The sequence below is a fragment of the Panthera leo genome, chromosome B2 (genome assembly GCF_018350215.1).
Source record: "Panthera leo isolate Ple1 chromosome B2, P.leo_Ple1_pat1.1, whole genome shotgun sequence".
Taxonomy (NCBI): domain Eukaryota; kingdom Metazoa; phylum Chordata; class Mammalia; order Carnivora; family Felidae; genus Panthera; species Panthera leo.
This window is the reverse complement of record NC_056683.1, coordinates 98815021-98829779: the sequence shown is the minus strand read 5'-3', so window position 1 is coordinate 98829779 and position 14759 is coordinate 98815021. Positions and strand designations below refer to the sequence as shown.

At 40.6% G+C, this 14759-nt stretch overlaps 1 protein-coding gene across 2 annotated transcripts in view; it reads left to right on the top strand.

The window, feature by feature from the left end:
- The window catches only part of METTL24 (methyltransferase like 24), a 104880-nt gene that overhangs the window by 34680 nt on the left and 55441 nt on the right, over positions 1-14759 (top strand). For both annotated transcript variants that reach the window (XM_042939571.1, XM_042939572.1), the window contains 2 exons: positions 5572-5711; positions 14212-14440. In XM_042939571.1, the coding sequence (XP_042795505.1) occupies positions 5572-5711; positions 14212-14440 (369 nt within the window). The remainder of the gene's footprint in view (positions 1-5571; positions 5712-14211; positions 14441-14759) is intronic.

The window sequence follows — 14759 nt, the reverse complement described above, 5'->3', positions numbered from 1 at the left end:
TTTCAAGCCCCTCTTGGATTTTCCCCCGTGAGTTATGAACTGAGAGGAGAAAAATTTTGAAAAGAAAAGCATCCCACAATGCAGTCTGAAGTGACTCTGAGCGATTTATTTTGTTTCTCTGTTTCTCAATGTTGCGATCTTGAAAAGGATCAAGCTATTAAATTCTTCCTTAGGTTTCTCCCAGTTCTGTGAGCTTGTACTATGCCGAGAGTAGTGTAGGACCAATATTGACAAAGTAGTTTTGAGCACCTGCTTCGTGCCAGGGATTGTGGCAGGCCCTGGGGTACAGTCTCTGCCCACAAGCAGCTAACCAACTAGTTGAGAAAGTAGATACATAGACATCTTATTCAACTTGATGAGTGCAGTTGGTTTATGAAGTTCACTAGAAGGATTTTCATCCTCCAGAAAAACTGAGATAAAGCTCTAGACCTCACAGTGATTTTGTACCCAGGGGTCATTTTACCCAGGTGAAATGCTGTGCTTTTCTGCACATCCAGGTCACCGGGAAGCCAGCACATGGGAGCTCATCAGAGATGACATTAACTGACTCTTAATCAGAATCTTTTGCTAAACAGTGTTCCTTCCCCATCTCTATGTAATGCAGAGGTTTTTTTGTCTTTTTTTTTTTTTTTTTTTTGGCTCTTTTAGGAGCTCAGGCTTCCCTTAGAATTCATCTCGACAATGAGAGCCTACAAAACTGGAAGAATATTAGAGTCACTGTTACCTAAAATTTCCGTAGTTAGCAGTAGTGAGTCATAATGGCAAGGGGGAAAAAAAATCCTTCGGAAGGTACTAAAGCAAATTCCACCCCCATTCTCTTATGCTACTTAAAAAAAAATCATCTCCCTCAAATCTGTGTTCAAGCTTGTACAGCAAGGCCCAGCATTTGATGTGTTCATCATTGATTTACTCCTTCTTCAATTCAGCAGGCCTTTGCTGAGCACCTGTTCTGTGGTCGGCACTGCCTGGGGTATAAAACCTGAATTCAATACATACGCGTGCTGGCAAACAGCTAGGATGCAAGAGAGTTGTGTGTTCTCTAACACGGGTGAACAGATGGGTGGGGGAAGCTTGGAAACGGAAGCACAGGGCCAGGGACAGTGTGGCATTCGACTGCAGTGAGATGGCACACTTGCGCGCTGTGTGTCCCTGATGGCATGATTGGGGACCTGAATTTTTAACGAAACACCAGAGGATACGGTGTTTGGTAGAGTGTGCACAACGTCAAGTGCAGTTTAATTAGGTATTGTTTTCTAATGTGAAAGACCACGATTACATCGCTGAGTTCTGGAGTCGATGATACACTGTTTGATGCTAACAAGAAATGGTTAAGTCATAAACACAGTGCTCTGTTCTAAGGGAAGGCTCCAGATCCAGCTTTTTATGGCCACCCCCAAACCATATGCCTCTGGGAAGCAGGCCTTGCGGCACAAAATTAATCTAAGCAACAGTTGCTGTTTTAAAAAAGAAAAAGTAGATTTTAAAACATTATCTAACTACCTATCTAGCTATCATCTAGCCAGCCAGCCAGCCATCTCTCCATCCATCTATCTATCTCATCATCTATGCATCTATCTATTTGTAAAAATAACATAAAAATCCAAGCCCTGGAGATGCAGACTTTACGACTTTCTAACAGTAGTATCTGTTATATTTACTGGTACACACACACACACACACACACACACACACACACACACACGGATAAAGGCAACAAAAATACAACTCTTTCCTTAGATGTTGCCTTTCAAAATAATGGTATTACATGAACATACAGTTGATCATTGAAGTGATTCTTGCCAGAAGTCCCCAAGTTTTAAGGGCTCTCTTTGCCAGATTTTACTTATGGGGTGCCAGAAATTCTATTCCATCTTTTGGGATGCCAAATGAAATGAGAATAAATTAATCCCTTTAAGCGGCACCTGGCTGGTGCCATAAGTGGAGTATGCGACTCTTGATCTTGAGGCTGTGAGTTCAAGCCCTGAGTTGTCTGTAGAGAATACCTAAAAATAAAATCTTTAAAAAAAATTGGTTTATCCCTTTAAGTTAAATAACTAAAATGCATTTCAGAAAGCATTTTTTTTTCTGGAGTTTCTTCTCCTTTGTCTAGGCCTAATTTGCTTTTGCAGCTAAAATTACAAGGGGAATTAGAGAGAGAGAGAACGTAATTACTGGAGTTAGAGCTTAGCTAGGAGTTATTGCCCTCACTTATTTTGCTTACGAGAGTTTATTGAAGCCCTGGCCATAAATCTTAACAAGAAACTTTGAAAAATCAATATTTAATTAATTTTTAGGAGCTGAATTTTACTGAGTGCTTCTAGTTGTTTTGCAAAGCTAATGTCTATCACTGAGATAGTTAATATGGAAAAACTCCCGTGTTATGTATGTTTGAGCTAGGAGTGGAAAGAGGAACATTAGCAGAGAGATTGAATGGAAAAGAATGTCTTTCCAACAGGGGTATATCTGTGTAAGATGAAATCTTTGGAAGAAGAAGAAATGCTTAAAGGGTCACCTTTAGTGGAATAAAACTCTACTCCCCAACATCGGCAAAGTAAGGGCAGTTGAGCCTCAAAGCCCTGAATCTTGACCCTTAATAGTTATCGGGTTCTTGGAGGCCTCTGGCTAATTGTCACTGCCTGCCTCTCTGGCTTTTTGTTAGGGGCCGGGTTGCAGGGGCTGCTGTTTTCATGTTAAAGCTCTGGCCCAAGCATAAGAGACTCTTAAAAACTGAGAACAAACTGAGAGTTGATGGGGGGTGGGGGTTGGGTGATGGGTATTGAGGAGGGCACCTTTTGGGATGAGCACTGGGTGTTGTATGGAAACCAGTTTGACAATAAATTTCATATTAAAAAAATAAATAAATAAAGCTCTGACCCAAGTGGAGCCTCTTCCCTTAATTTGCTAAGGCACAGATGAGGCCAAGCTGGAGCCTTCCAGTGGGGCTTTACAAAAGGGTTCCTGTAAACTCACAGGACTATCCGCATACGAATCACCTGGGGCAGCTTATTAAAAGGCATGTTCGCAGGCATCAGCCTCAAAGATTCTGACTTTACAGAGTGGGACTTGAGAATCTGTATTTTTAGGTGCCTCCCAGGCCTGTCAGAATGTAGGTGGGCCATACCTTGGGAAACATGGTGGGAGAGGCGAGAGTTAAATTTTAATGGTGTTAGGAGGGAGTCATGAACAAGAACCTGTGAACATCTATATCATGTTCTGTCATTATGGAGATTCTTAGGGAGAAGTGCACACAAAGAAATGGGAATCGTCAGACCACTTTAATAAAAATACTCCAGGAAGCTGACCTAGAGCAAATGGTTTAGGCTTATGAGGTCCAGGTATGCTTTAGGGGCCTACAGAACTGCCTCCCTCCCTCCCTCCCTACTTACCTGCCTACCTGCAGGGGTGAGAGGAAGGGAGAGCATCGGACACAATGACAATGAGGGTGCTGATGTTTAAGGTGCAGTAATCCACCCACTAGTAAGACAGGCCCACCAAACACATTGAACTTTAATTAAATTAGCAGTTTTTCCTCCCTTGGTGGGTGAGTGGGGACTAGGATATGGGCAGAGGCATAATTTCCATGTCTTTGTGGGTGAATCATAGGAAATGAATTATACAAATTAACATGCTGATATACCCAGTTAATAAATGTATTCTGTAATAGTTGCTTAAAATTCAGTTCCATTTTCTGTTATTTTTTTCCTTTAAACAGGGGTCATGGGTAGAGAAGTAGAAAGACATTGGTGAGGGGCAAGAATATATATACAGGGTTTCACATTTTAGACTTCCCTCTAAAATGTCCAAATCCTAGCAATACGCTCTCTCATTCATCTCTCTGATAAATAGTGCTGGATAATTTTGCCAGGCCAGTAGCCCTTGATCACAGCAAAAGTACGGGAGATGCTGTATCAGTTGAATAGGCTACATGTATATACTCTTTTCAGATTAGAATTCTGGAAACTCTGTTAAATAAAAGAATTGGGCAAACCCAGAATATCTTTTAAAACATTTTTATTTAAAAAAACTTTTTTTAATGTTTATTTTTGAGAGAGACAGTGTAAGCGGGGGGAGGGGCAGAGGGAGACACAGAATCGGAAGCAGGCTCCACACAGAGCCTGATGCGGGGCTCAAACTCTTGAACTGCGAGATCATGCCCTGAGCCAGAGTCGGCCGCTTAACTGAGCCACCTAGGTGCCCCCAGAATATCTTCTCTTTTTTTTTTTTTTAATTTTTTTTAACATTTATTTTATTTTTGAGACAGAGAGACAGAGCATGAACAGGGGAGGAGCAGAGAGAGAGGGAGACACAGAATCTGAAACAGGCTCCAGGCTCTGAGCTGTCAGCACAGAGCCCGACGCGGGGCTCGAACTCACGGACCGTGAGATCATGACCTGAGCCGAAGTCAGACGCTTAACCGACCAAGCCACCCAGGTGCCCCCAGAATATCTTCTTAAGAAGAAAATCATTTGCTGTTATATTTTCCAATGAGTTAAAGCAATGGACCTCGGACCACCCTTTGCACCCAGAATGGTCTGTTGTCTGTGACGTGACAGCCAGAGCTGCTGCATGATTCATGGAGCATCATGATGGTGATGGGAGTTTTGAAGGATTAGGGGGAAATTGATGTTCAGTAAGGTGCTGCTGGCCACAAAAGAACACCTTGGCCACAGAACCTGCTTTCTTTGGTTCCAGCCACCTCAGCGTGCACACTGTGCCAGCCTCAATCACAGTGCATTTGCTAAATGTGCATTTGAAATCAGAGACTTGCTTCTGCTTGATTTAGATACGTGTTCCCTTTGGTTTCCTTATCTAATTTTGATGGATGAGTTAAAAGAAGTGCTTTGGTTATAGCTCAGGAAGAGCTTCCTTTCTTCCTGCGTGGGGCTCTCACTCTTCTCCCCTAGGAGGAAGCTCATTAGAACAGTTTCTCACAAACAATACGGTCTTGGGAGCAGGGACTATGAATTAATTTCACTTGACCCTTGATCAGCTGTTTACCTCGGATAACTCATGCTACCTTTCTGGACCTCGGTGGCCCCAGCTTATCTGCCTGAGATAAGGAATTGATAATCTGTATCCCTCTGAGACCCATGGCCACCATTGGATATCACAACTTCTGGTAGAAACACCATGGATTACAGACCTCTGTGTTTTGCCAGCACTGTTCTCTACGTCTGGAATGCTCTTCTTGATCTCAGCATCTTGGTCAACTTCTGTTCATTCTCCAGGACTCACAAATCTCTGCAAAGCTTTTTGGGACCCCTCCTTTCTGCCACCTTTGCTCCTGACCTGTTATCCTTTACGTACTCTGTGCATATGGCTATAGCAGCTCTTAACTTCCCTTCAAACCTGTCTATAGTCTCCACAAGGTTCCTTATAATCCAGTATTTGGAGTTCCTCCGAACATTTGATAGCAGTCTTGTGTTTCCCTGGGGGAGAGGAGTAGTTGGCAGTGGAGAAGGACATAACTCTCCTGTTATGGCTTTCAGGGACTGAGAAAGCAGTAACTCCCCACCTGCCACTTATCATCCAGCTCTTTAAATTATTCACATTGATTTCCAATCCTTACAGATTGCATGCAATCACATGAGCACAGACAGCCTAGCTACTGACTCCAGCCCTGCAAAGAAGCCTTGGTCAGTCTGTCTTGATGACAGGTTTGGCTTAGCTCATCAAATCCGCAGCAAGCGATGCCGCCTCTACTCTTTAGGGTAAGTGCATTTTATAGCAGAATACCAAAACGCTCCTGCAGGTGGCCAAGGCTATTTCGGTAACACAAAGTTATGAACGTAACAATGTGTAACAGGTGCTATACTTTGCCTCCTACACTTTGTTTCAGACTCATGTGTCAGTTAGGTAACTGTGGGCACTTGCGGGTCACCAGAAGCCGCCAGGCCATTTTCTCTCCCATTCTGCTGGGAGTGAATTGGCAACTTCAGATTTCAGTATGACGATAATCCTCTTGGCGAAGCCCGTGGTCGCCAGCTAGAATTACAGCATCCTTACTACGAAGAGAGAGAATATTAAGAATTAAGGGGGGGGGGGGGAGAAGAACAGCAAGCATATTAGAAATTTTTTACACATTTATGAGGAGTGACCCAAGATGAATGGCCACTGTTGGATTTTTATGGTTTGTGCCAATGGTAAATCTGTGTGTACATTTACATTAAAAAGAAAGAAAAGGGAATTCTTGTGAAATCACTGTGATTTTGTCGAAACTGTAGGAAATAATATTCAGTTATTCAGGCTGAAAATGACCTAAGTGTACAAATGGATTTAGAGGGATTTTTGTAAAAGGGCGAATATAAAATAATGCGACTATTTCATGAAATATATTAGGACTTGCATCCAGTTCTGAACTTATAAAAATGTGTCTCAAAAAAAGGGGGGGCAGGAAAGAGTTGTTTTTATTGGGAACACCCTATTCCGTAGACTCTTTGTGGAAGCTGTGTGGTTAGGTTCTCCGACAAGGTCCCCAAGGTCCATTACAAAAGCACTGGGGACCCTAACAGGTGTCCTATGCCTGTTTATCACTAATCGCTTTCATCATCTCGACGATTCACATTCAGGCACATGAGTGACAACTGCTAACCCAAATCCTAGATGATAAGGGTTGGGGGCAGACGTTTGGGTCTGTGCCTAGAGGATCACCATCAACATCAGACTTTATCAAACAAGAATTCTTAGTTGTAGTCACTGTGGACTTTTTGTAAAAATGAACGGTTCAAGTAAGAGTCTCAGGATAATGGAAATGTGTATCAGTGGAGCTTGGGACGCAGTAGGCACTCGATATATATTTGCTACATAAATGATTGCTCTAGGTAAGGAGAGCAGGGAGAGTTGCTGGTTATGCTGTGATTTAAACCGGGAGGCTGAGGCTTAGGAAATTAGTTGCTCAGCCACTTGATTAGAACAGAGGGGAGCCCACCAACTATGCTTCAAGATTGTAGAAAGGATGGGAAGTTTTGACAGTAGAGTTTATTTTGTATCATGTTAAAAATGCATGAAAGTAGGTCATAAAAGTAATTGCAGAGTACCACATGCAAATTGGAGATCTCAGCTTGGTCCTGTTTTCTTGCTCTGAACTGCCTTTATAGTTTACTTATTATTTTACACCCTGGAATAATTTTATTTAAAGCCTATCACTGAGTAAAATGAAACTAGGAAAGCTGTTGCCGGGGGGGGGGGGGGGGCGGATTTTTAAAATTCCTTTTTGTTTTCCTTGTACTTCAGAGCCATTAGATAATTTTGTTGTAAGATTTCAGATTACTTCCTGTAAAAAGGTGGTTTCTTATTTTCATCTAAATGTTCACTATTCAAACTCAACGTTGTGAAGAGCAGATAAGAACAATTGAATTCCACTGGGAACAGACGTGAATAGATTATAAGGGCCAACATTTGATTCAAAACCTAAAAATGCTTAATTGAAAACAGGGAACTAAAAATATTTCTGATGGGTAAAAAAAAAAAAAAAGGAAAAGAAAAGATGTTTTGGATTGTGGTTGCACACGTTGATTGCACTGTTATTCAGGACTGAGGATCAGGACAAGCATACCCCCTTCTCAGGTGAATTGCTTGCCTGGGGGCAGGTAAATAGTCAGCTGACATCTCAATTAATAATGAGAGAAGAAAGAGACTCAGCCCAGAAGTGGCGGTCCTAAAATGAGGCACAAGAACAGGGAATGTGGGTCATGGATGGTCAGCATTCGGGAGTAGTGGGGTAGTTGAGAGATGGGCAGGGAGGGCAGGTGGCAGGTGGGTCATGGGGTCCCTACACCAGGCAGTAAGTGCTCGAAGCCCCAGGGCTTTGGCAGCAGCAAGACTATGCCACTTCTGTGCCCAGTCATTCCCAGGTCAACCAAGGATGATTGATAAAGCCATAGCTTGGGGTGTCCTTCCTAGAGAGGAAGAAAGGAGTCGGAGGACAGATGGACCAGGAGACAAAGGCTGAATGTCCTGCCTTCTGATCTGTTCCCTACCTTTTCTCCACCCCAGGAACTGAAGCAGGAGTCACTTCCACCTTATTTCAGAGTCTGGAATGTCTTTACTAGGAGTCAAAGCTCTTTATTCCACAGTTAATGTAAAAGCATTTTTTCCGGGAGAGTGTACTCTGTGTGAAGTTCAGTTGAAAATTAAAATCAGATCCTTTTCAACCTTGAAATGGGATAGAATAGACCAATTAAGATAGGGGAAGTTGCTGTACAGGAAGGTTATGTTACAGAGGAAGGGGAAGAGAAGAGGAAGGAGAGGTTGTGTGTTTAGGTGATAATATCATGTGCTTGACCTCTTCAGCCTGCGGTGGTGGCTGCTCTGTAAGTCTTCTCCTCTGTGACTTGGAGGGGGAGGGTTGGGGGGGGTGGTAGCTAACACGAATCGGGAAATATCCCCGATTTTATCCTTCCTGTCAAAGACTGTTTTTTCAGAGGTGGGAGTGAGAGTGGAAAAGAAAACTTGAGAAGAGACAATACATAGGTAGTAAATCTTCTTCACCTCTTTTTTTTAGTTCTCTGGCTGGTGGTACCATTTGGTTTCAAGACATAAATTCTCAGCATAAGACAGAAGAACATTTGATAAATGACACATGGTTAGGCAACAACTAGTATCTTACACAGAAAAGCTGGGACTTCCAGGTGCCAAACATTTTCAACTTGTAATAGTTTAACACAGCAGGTGCTCATAGTATACATGAATGAGGAATCAGAAAATCATGGACCCAAGGATCCTTTTTAAATAAATTTTTTTTCCTAATCACCACTCCCCCATGAAATTTTAATGCCAGAGATAAACTGTATATCTTTTTATGTAACATATGCATGTGTGCTTTATATGTAAAAAGAGGAAGTATTGTTGACTCCCAAGAATGGATTTTTGCCCCATTAGGGGTGATATCATTCCTGTTGATAATATATGTTTTGGACAAAATCTTGGCATTTCACGCAATGTTATTTAATAAAAATTAATAATTTATAACATATTTTTTATCTACTATTTAGTGTCATTTATGCTTTGAAAAACCCAGAACAGACCATGAAACTCCTGGGAAACACGATTGTCTTACTTCTTCCAACCCTGATGCCTTCAACGGTCACAGTTAGAAACCTTTCCTGTATCTGGTTTTATTTATTTTTAGCAGCTTTGTTGAGCTATAATTCACATACCGTACAATTCACTCTTGTAAGGCATACAATTCAATGGGTTTTTTTTTTTGTTGCTACAGTCAAATTTAGAACATTTTCATGACCCCAAAGAGAAAGCCCTACACCCAGTAGCAGTCATTTGCAAATTCAACACGTTTCCTGCTTTTCACCCCCTCCTCGTAGGCAACCACTAGTCTACTTTCTCTCTATGAATTTGCCTATTGTGGACATTTCATGTAAATGGAAGCACACAACATGTGGCCTTTTGTAACTGGCTTTTTTTCACTTAGCATAATGGTTTCAAGGTTCATCCATGTTGTAATATGTATCAGTACCTCATATCTTTTTACGGCTGAATAATATTCCATTGTATGGCTACACCTCATTTTATTTGCTCATCAGTTGATAGACATTTAGGTTGTTTCCACTTTTTGGCTACTGGGAATAATCGTGCAATGAATATGCACATGCAGGTTTTTCGGTAGACATTAGTTTTCGCTTCTCTTGGGAATATACCACTTCATATTCCCACCAGCAATGTATGAGGGTTCTCATTTCTCCACATTGTTGCCAACATTTGCAATTATTGGTCTTTTTGATTGTAGCTACCCTAGTGGATGTGAAGAGGTGTCTCACTGTGATTTTAATTTGTTTCTCCATGTTGGTGAATGATCATGAGCATCTCTTCATGTGTTTGCGCTAGGACGTTTTGATTCCTGGGGAACATAAAGGACGCTTACCTTAATACTCTTGGGAATATTTTTAAAAGAATAACCAAGACCTGAAACAGTACCACATCTATGCCTTCTGCCCTTCAGTAGCATTAAAGGGCATGCAGTTGCTAGCACTGTAGCTGGTCCAAAGGACACCTTTATATGACTTGGGAAGAGGCACCCCCTCAAGAACCCCTACCCCACCTGCTAGAAAATCATCATTATGGTGACTATGATGTGAATGGTACCGTCTAGAATTGTTGGGTGCACAACTCACACAACCACACTGAGGAATCTTGATTGTTGCTCTCTGAGCATCAGAAGAGGGGGGTCAAGATGGTTACTGTTATTCTGTGACCTGTGGAAATTTAGTCCTATAATTCTCCCTGTTCCTATTTCTTCAACAAATCTCTCAGATTTGATGCCCTTTCTGTGCTGAAGAGCTTGTCTCCATCTCAAACCCTAGGCTTAACATATGCAGAATAATATTCATAAGCATTAGTTATATAATTTTCTCTCTCCCCCGTGTAGAGATAGGTTATAGTCTTCATGAATGCTTATACATTTGAATACACCTATTAACTGCTTACCTATTTCAGAAATGGGTTGTAGCAGGAATTTCCAGTTGTCCTCCGATATCCATTCTTTCCTGTTTCCTTTGGTAACAGAACTCCTGAGTTTAGCAGGGCACCTGGCCACCTTGCTGAAGACTGCATACCCTAGCCTTCCTTGAAGCTGCAAGTGGCCGTATGACTAGCTTTGAGCAATGAGATATGAGCACATGTGATGTGTGCAACTTCTCAGCCATACCCTAAGAGGAAAGGACATGACCTTCATTCCCCTTTTACTTCTCCTGATGGCTGGAAGGCAGACGTGGTGGCAGGGAATGGAACAACTGTCTTAGATCATGAGATAGAAGCCTCTGATCTACATGTCTTGCTTCATGGAATACACATTAAGTAGAACATTCCTGTAAAGTAGGATTCTCTACAGTGAATTCTCTTTCTAGATAAATAAGAGCGGCAAATGATTTCCTTACAGACTAAATACATTTTTGCTGTAAGCAATATTTTTGTTTTGGTTACTTCATAATTTTACTATATTTATTTGTTCAGAAATCTCTCTTCATTACTACTTGTGAACTTCAGATCAAGGGTTATGACTAATTTATCTGTCTGTCTCTGGTGTCTAGTATAGTGCCTTAAACATATTAAAGTGCTTTATCAGTATTTGTTTACACACATGAAGAAGACAGCGAACCATAGCCTACCCCATGTCATGCTAGTTACTGTGTACTATGTATTCTAGGAATTCCAGACCCTATAATTTTCTAGTTTTCTCTCACTTGGAGCAGCATTTTATAGATTTGCTGTCTCTTTACTCAGCACTTGGGATTCAGAGATAAGCAAAAATGTTATGCTGTATGTTAACCAATTGGAATTGAAATAAAAACTTGAAACGAAAAAAATAAAAGCAAGAGGGACACAGTTCTCTTCCTTATGGAGCTTTACCCTCCAGTAACTGGCGATTTCGTAGATCCCCGAGATCACAAATATTCCTTCCAGGGTTCTGTGTCCTGTGCTCATTCACAGTGAGGTGCAGTATAAAGAGCACATTTACCTGGATTGGATTTGACTCCTGGTTTTCCTACTTTGGGCCAGGTAGTGCCAAACCTATGTATATTACATTTGCCTTTCCTGTCGCTTTTTACACCTACCACAAACTTGGCTAATTTAAACTAAGCTTGAGGAAGTACCATTTTGAATAAATGGAAGTAAGAATTATAGACATTGATTAAATTAATGCAGCTTATTACTTTCCAGTATAGTACACTTGTGTATTAAGTGTATTTTATTTACTAAAAGTAATATAAGTTAACCCCAAAATTACAGATTCAGTAGTTTCATTTTATTCAGTGCCTACAAAATAGTTCCTCACTATTTGATGATTAACTTAAATATGTACGTGTGTAGTTATGATATCTCTAATAAAGAACACTTGTACATATCTAGAGAATTTCTGGAAAGATACACAAAAATTACTAACTGTGATTACCTCTGGAAATTAGTGGCCAAAATTTCTAAGGGTAGAAAACTTCCTTTTTATTTTATCTATTTCCTTGAACTCTTCCTATGTGTCTTTGTTATTTTTTCATTACAAAATTTTTTGTTTAAATTGAAAACATCAATATGTAATAAAGTGCCTTACGAAAAAAGTTAGTTACAGAACTGTATGTGGTTAATTTAATCCCTAAAAGTTTTTGAAGTCTTAATTAAAATACATGTTTTAGAGTAGAGAATGTTTCCTTGAAAATAATATTTTGAAAATTCACTTAGAAAGAAATTATTCAAATTTCTCTACTCTAGAAAGTTTACATATAAATTGTATTTAATGAGTACTTTGGTGACATAGTGTTCTCCTAGTAAAGCTACAGTATTGCCATTTTCCATTGGATGACCCATAGTAACACTGGTTGGCTCATCTCAGTTTCAACATATTCAGTTAAGTGAAAAATCTCTTGGGGCAGGTGAATGTGGCAACATTCTGATAGATATAGAAAGAAATCTGTCTACTAAAAAAAATGCTTTGTAGTTTTTGCTCAACTCTTGGATTTATATTTCATGGCAGGTTTATACGTTAGCTGTTGCTGTGTAACAAATCACTCTAAAATTCAGTAGCTTAAAACCATTATTTATTCTTGCTTATATGTCTACAAATCGGCGGGCTTCCATTGACGGAGGCTGGGCTCAGCTGGGAGACTTTACTTCAAGGTGTGGTGGCTAAGGGAAGTTCTGCTTTTCATAGAAATTTGGCAACTTCGCTGGGGTACCACTGCCTCTCATGTTTCTTATTTTCCTGAGCCTGGCAAGTTATCTAGGGTATGTTTTCATCATGAGGGTGGTATGAGGATGTCCACGAGAGTGGACAGAAGTACTTAAAACCTCGGCTTGGGACTGGCATACTGTCACTTCCTTCCACAAAGTAAATCACCTAATCAAGCCAGAAAATCAAGGGGCAAGAAAGGACGCTCTGCTCATGATGAGCACAGCATGGCAGTAGTGTGGATGAAGGGGGACAGAATTAGAGCCAGTCATTCAGTCAGTCTGCCGTCTGAGTTGAGTAGGTTCAGTAGGACGTAAAAATTAGGAAACAGAATCTCTCAGGTAAAAGGAGTGATATAGTTTTGAAGGGTGCTACATCTTCTAGCCACAAGGGGAGAGAGAATTGTAGCTGAGAAACAGCAGAGGGTTGACATGCCATGCGTCCAGTGAGGGCAAAAGCAATGTAGTAGGAGCGAAGGGCAAGAACAAGGCAAATAAGAGTAGTAAGAATGTCTAGGTGGAGGGAGGATCTCTGTACTGAAGGCTTATTTTCATTGCCTAATACCAGGTAAATAATTGTTAGCCAATGAGCTTGTACATGTCCAAATTATGAAATGTCTGCGATACTGGAGTCTAAGAGAATGAAGCATTTCTGCACTGGGTTCAGGTTTGGCCAATGTCTTATAGATACCCTTTGAGATTTTGGTATCTTAAACCATATCTAATTATAGTATTTTGAGCAAAGAAGCCATAAGCACCATTAAAAAAATTGTCTTTCATTTAATTTCATGTTTTTCATCCAAGCTGATGCTTTAATCAAAGTGATGAATATTACTCCACCAAATAAGGAATATGTCTCAGTAAATTAAAAATGTGTAAGTATATGAATGTTTCACATGACGTGCTACAAAGTGGATACTTAAGTACAATTCATAATTTCTTCCTCCTGTTGATGTGAATTTAGGTGAGGTGTCTCTTCTACTTCTTGAGTACTAGATCCAGTAGAACCGCACATATTTGCCTCTTCTTTAGCTGTACTATTTTAAAATGCATTTCCACTTCTAAGACAACAGATATTGTCTTTAAGTCAGGCTGCATGCATCATGGCCATTAGAATGGAGACAAATTACCTCATTAGTACACTGCACCTCTCCCTAAGGGAACTGATCCTGGAGCTTCTATTTTTGATGTATTCTGAGAAAAGCTCTTAAGATTACTGGATAGACTTGTTTCATTGCTACTATGGTTTACATCTTAAAAAAATTAATTTGCTATGTCTCTACACGTTTGAACATGTGATTCTCTGGTCTGCATTTAGCAGATAATTTCTCTGCTTGCTTTTTATCCAGAAGCTTTTAGCTATAATGCTTTTTGTGATGGAAGCAGGTTTATTGAATGTGTACAGTTAGCCATGTGTTAAAACAGGAGAAAGCTTGATATGAATAAGAAAATTGTCCTTAGAATTGTCATTTTATCAATCTAGCACTTTTGCTTCATTATATTTGTGTTGTTATTGATTTCCATGCTCTTTCTTTATAGGCTGGGGAATGATGATACCCAATTTGAGGTTAGCATGGCCAACAATGGATGTGAAGTACATCGTTTTGATCCTAGTGTTAAATCAGCTCATATTCTGGAGAGTCCGCGCCTTTGGCATCACCGCTTGTCCATTGACTGGAGGGACCCCCATCCAGCTGTTGCTGCCCCCAAACTGCACAGCAACACCAGGAAACTGGGAACCATTTTGAATGAATTTGGGCATCACAAGGTGAGATTTTTTTCATTTGATTTTATAATTAGGTAAAGTGAACAAACTCGTAAACTTTAAAAAATGCAAACCGGGGCGCCTGGGTGGCTCAGTCGGTTAAGCATCCGACTTCAGCTCAGGTCATGATCTCGCGGTCCATGGGTTCAAGCCCTGCCTCGGGCTCTGTGCTGACTGCTCAGAGCCTGGAGCCTGTTTCGGATTCTGTGTCTCCCTCTTTCTCTGACCCTCCCCTGTTCATGCTCTCTCTCTGTCTCAAAAATAAATAAATGTTAAAAAAAAAAATTAAAAAAAAATAAATTAAAAAAAAATGCAAACCAAG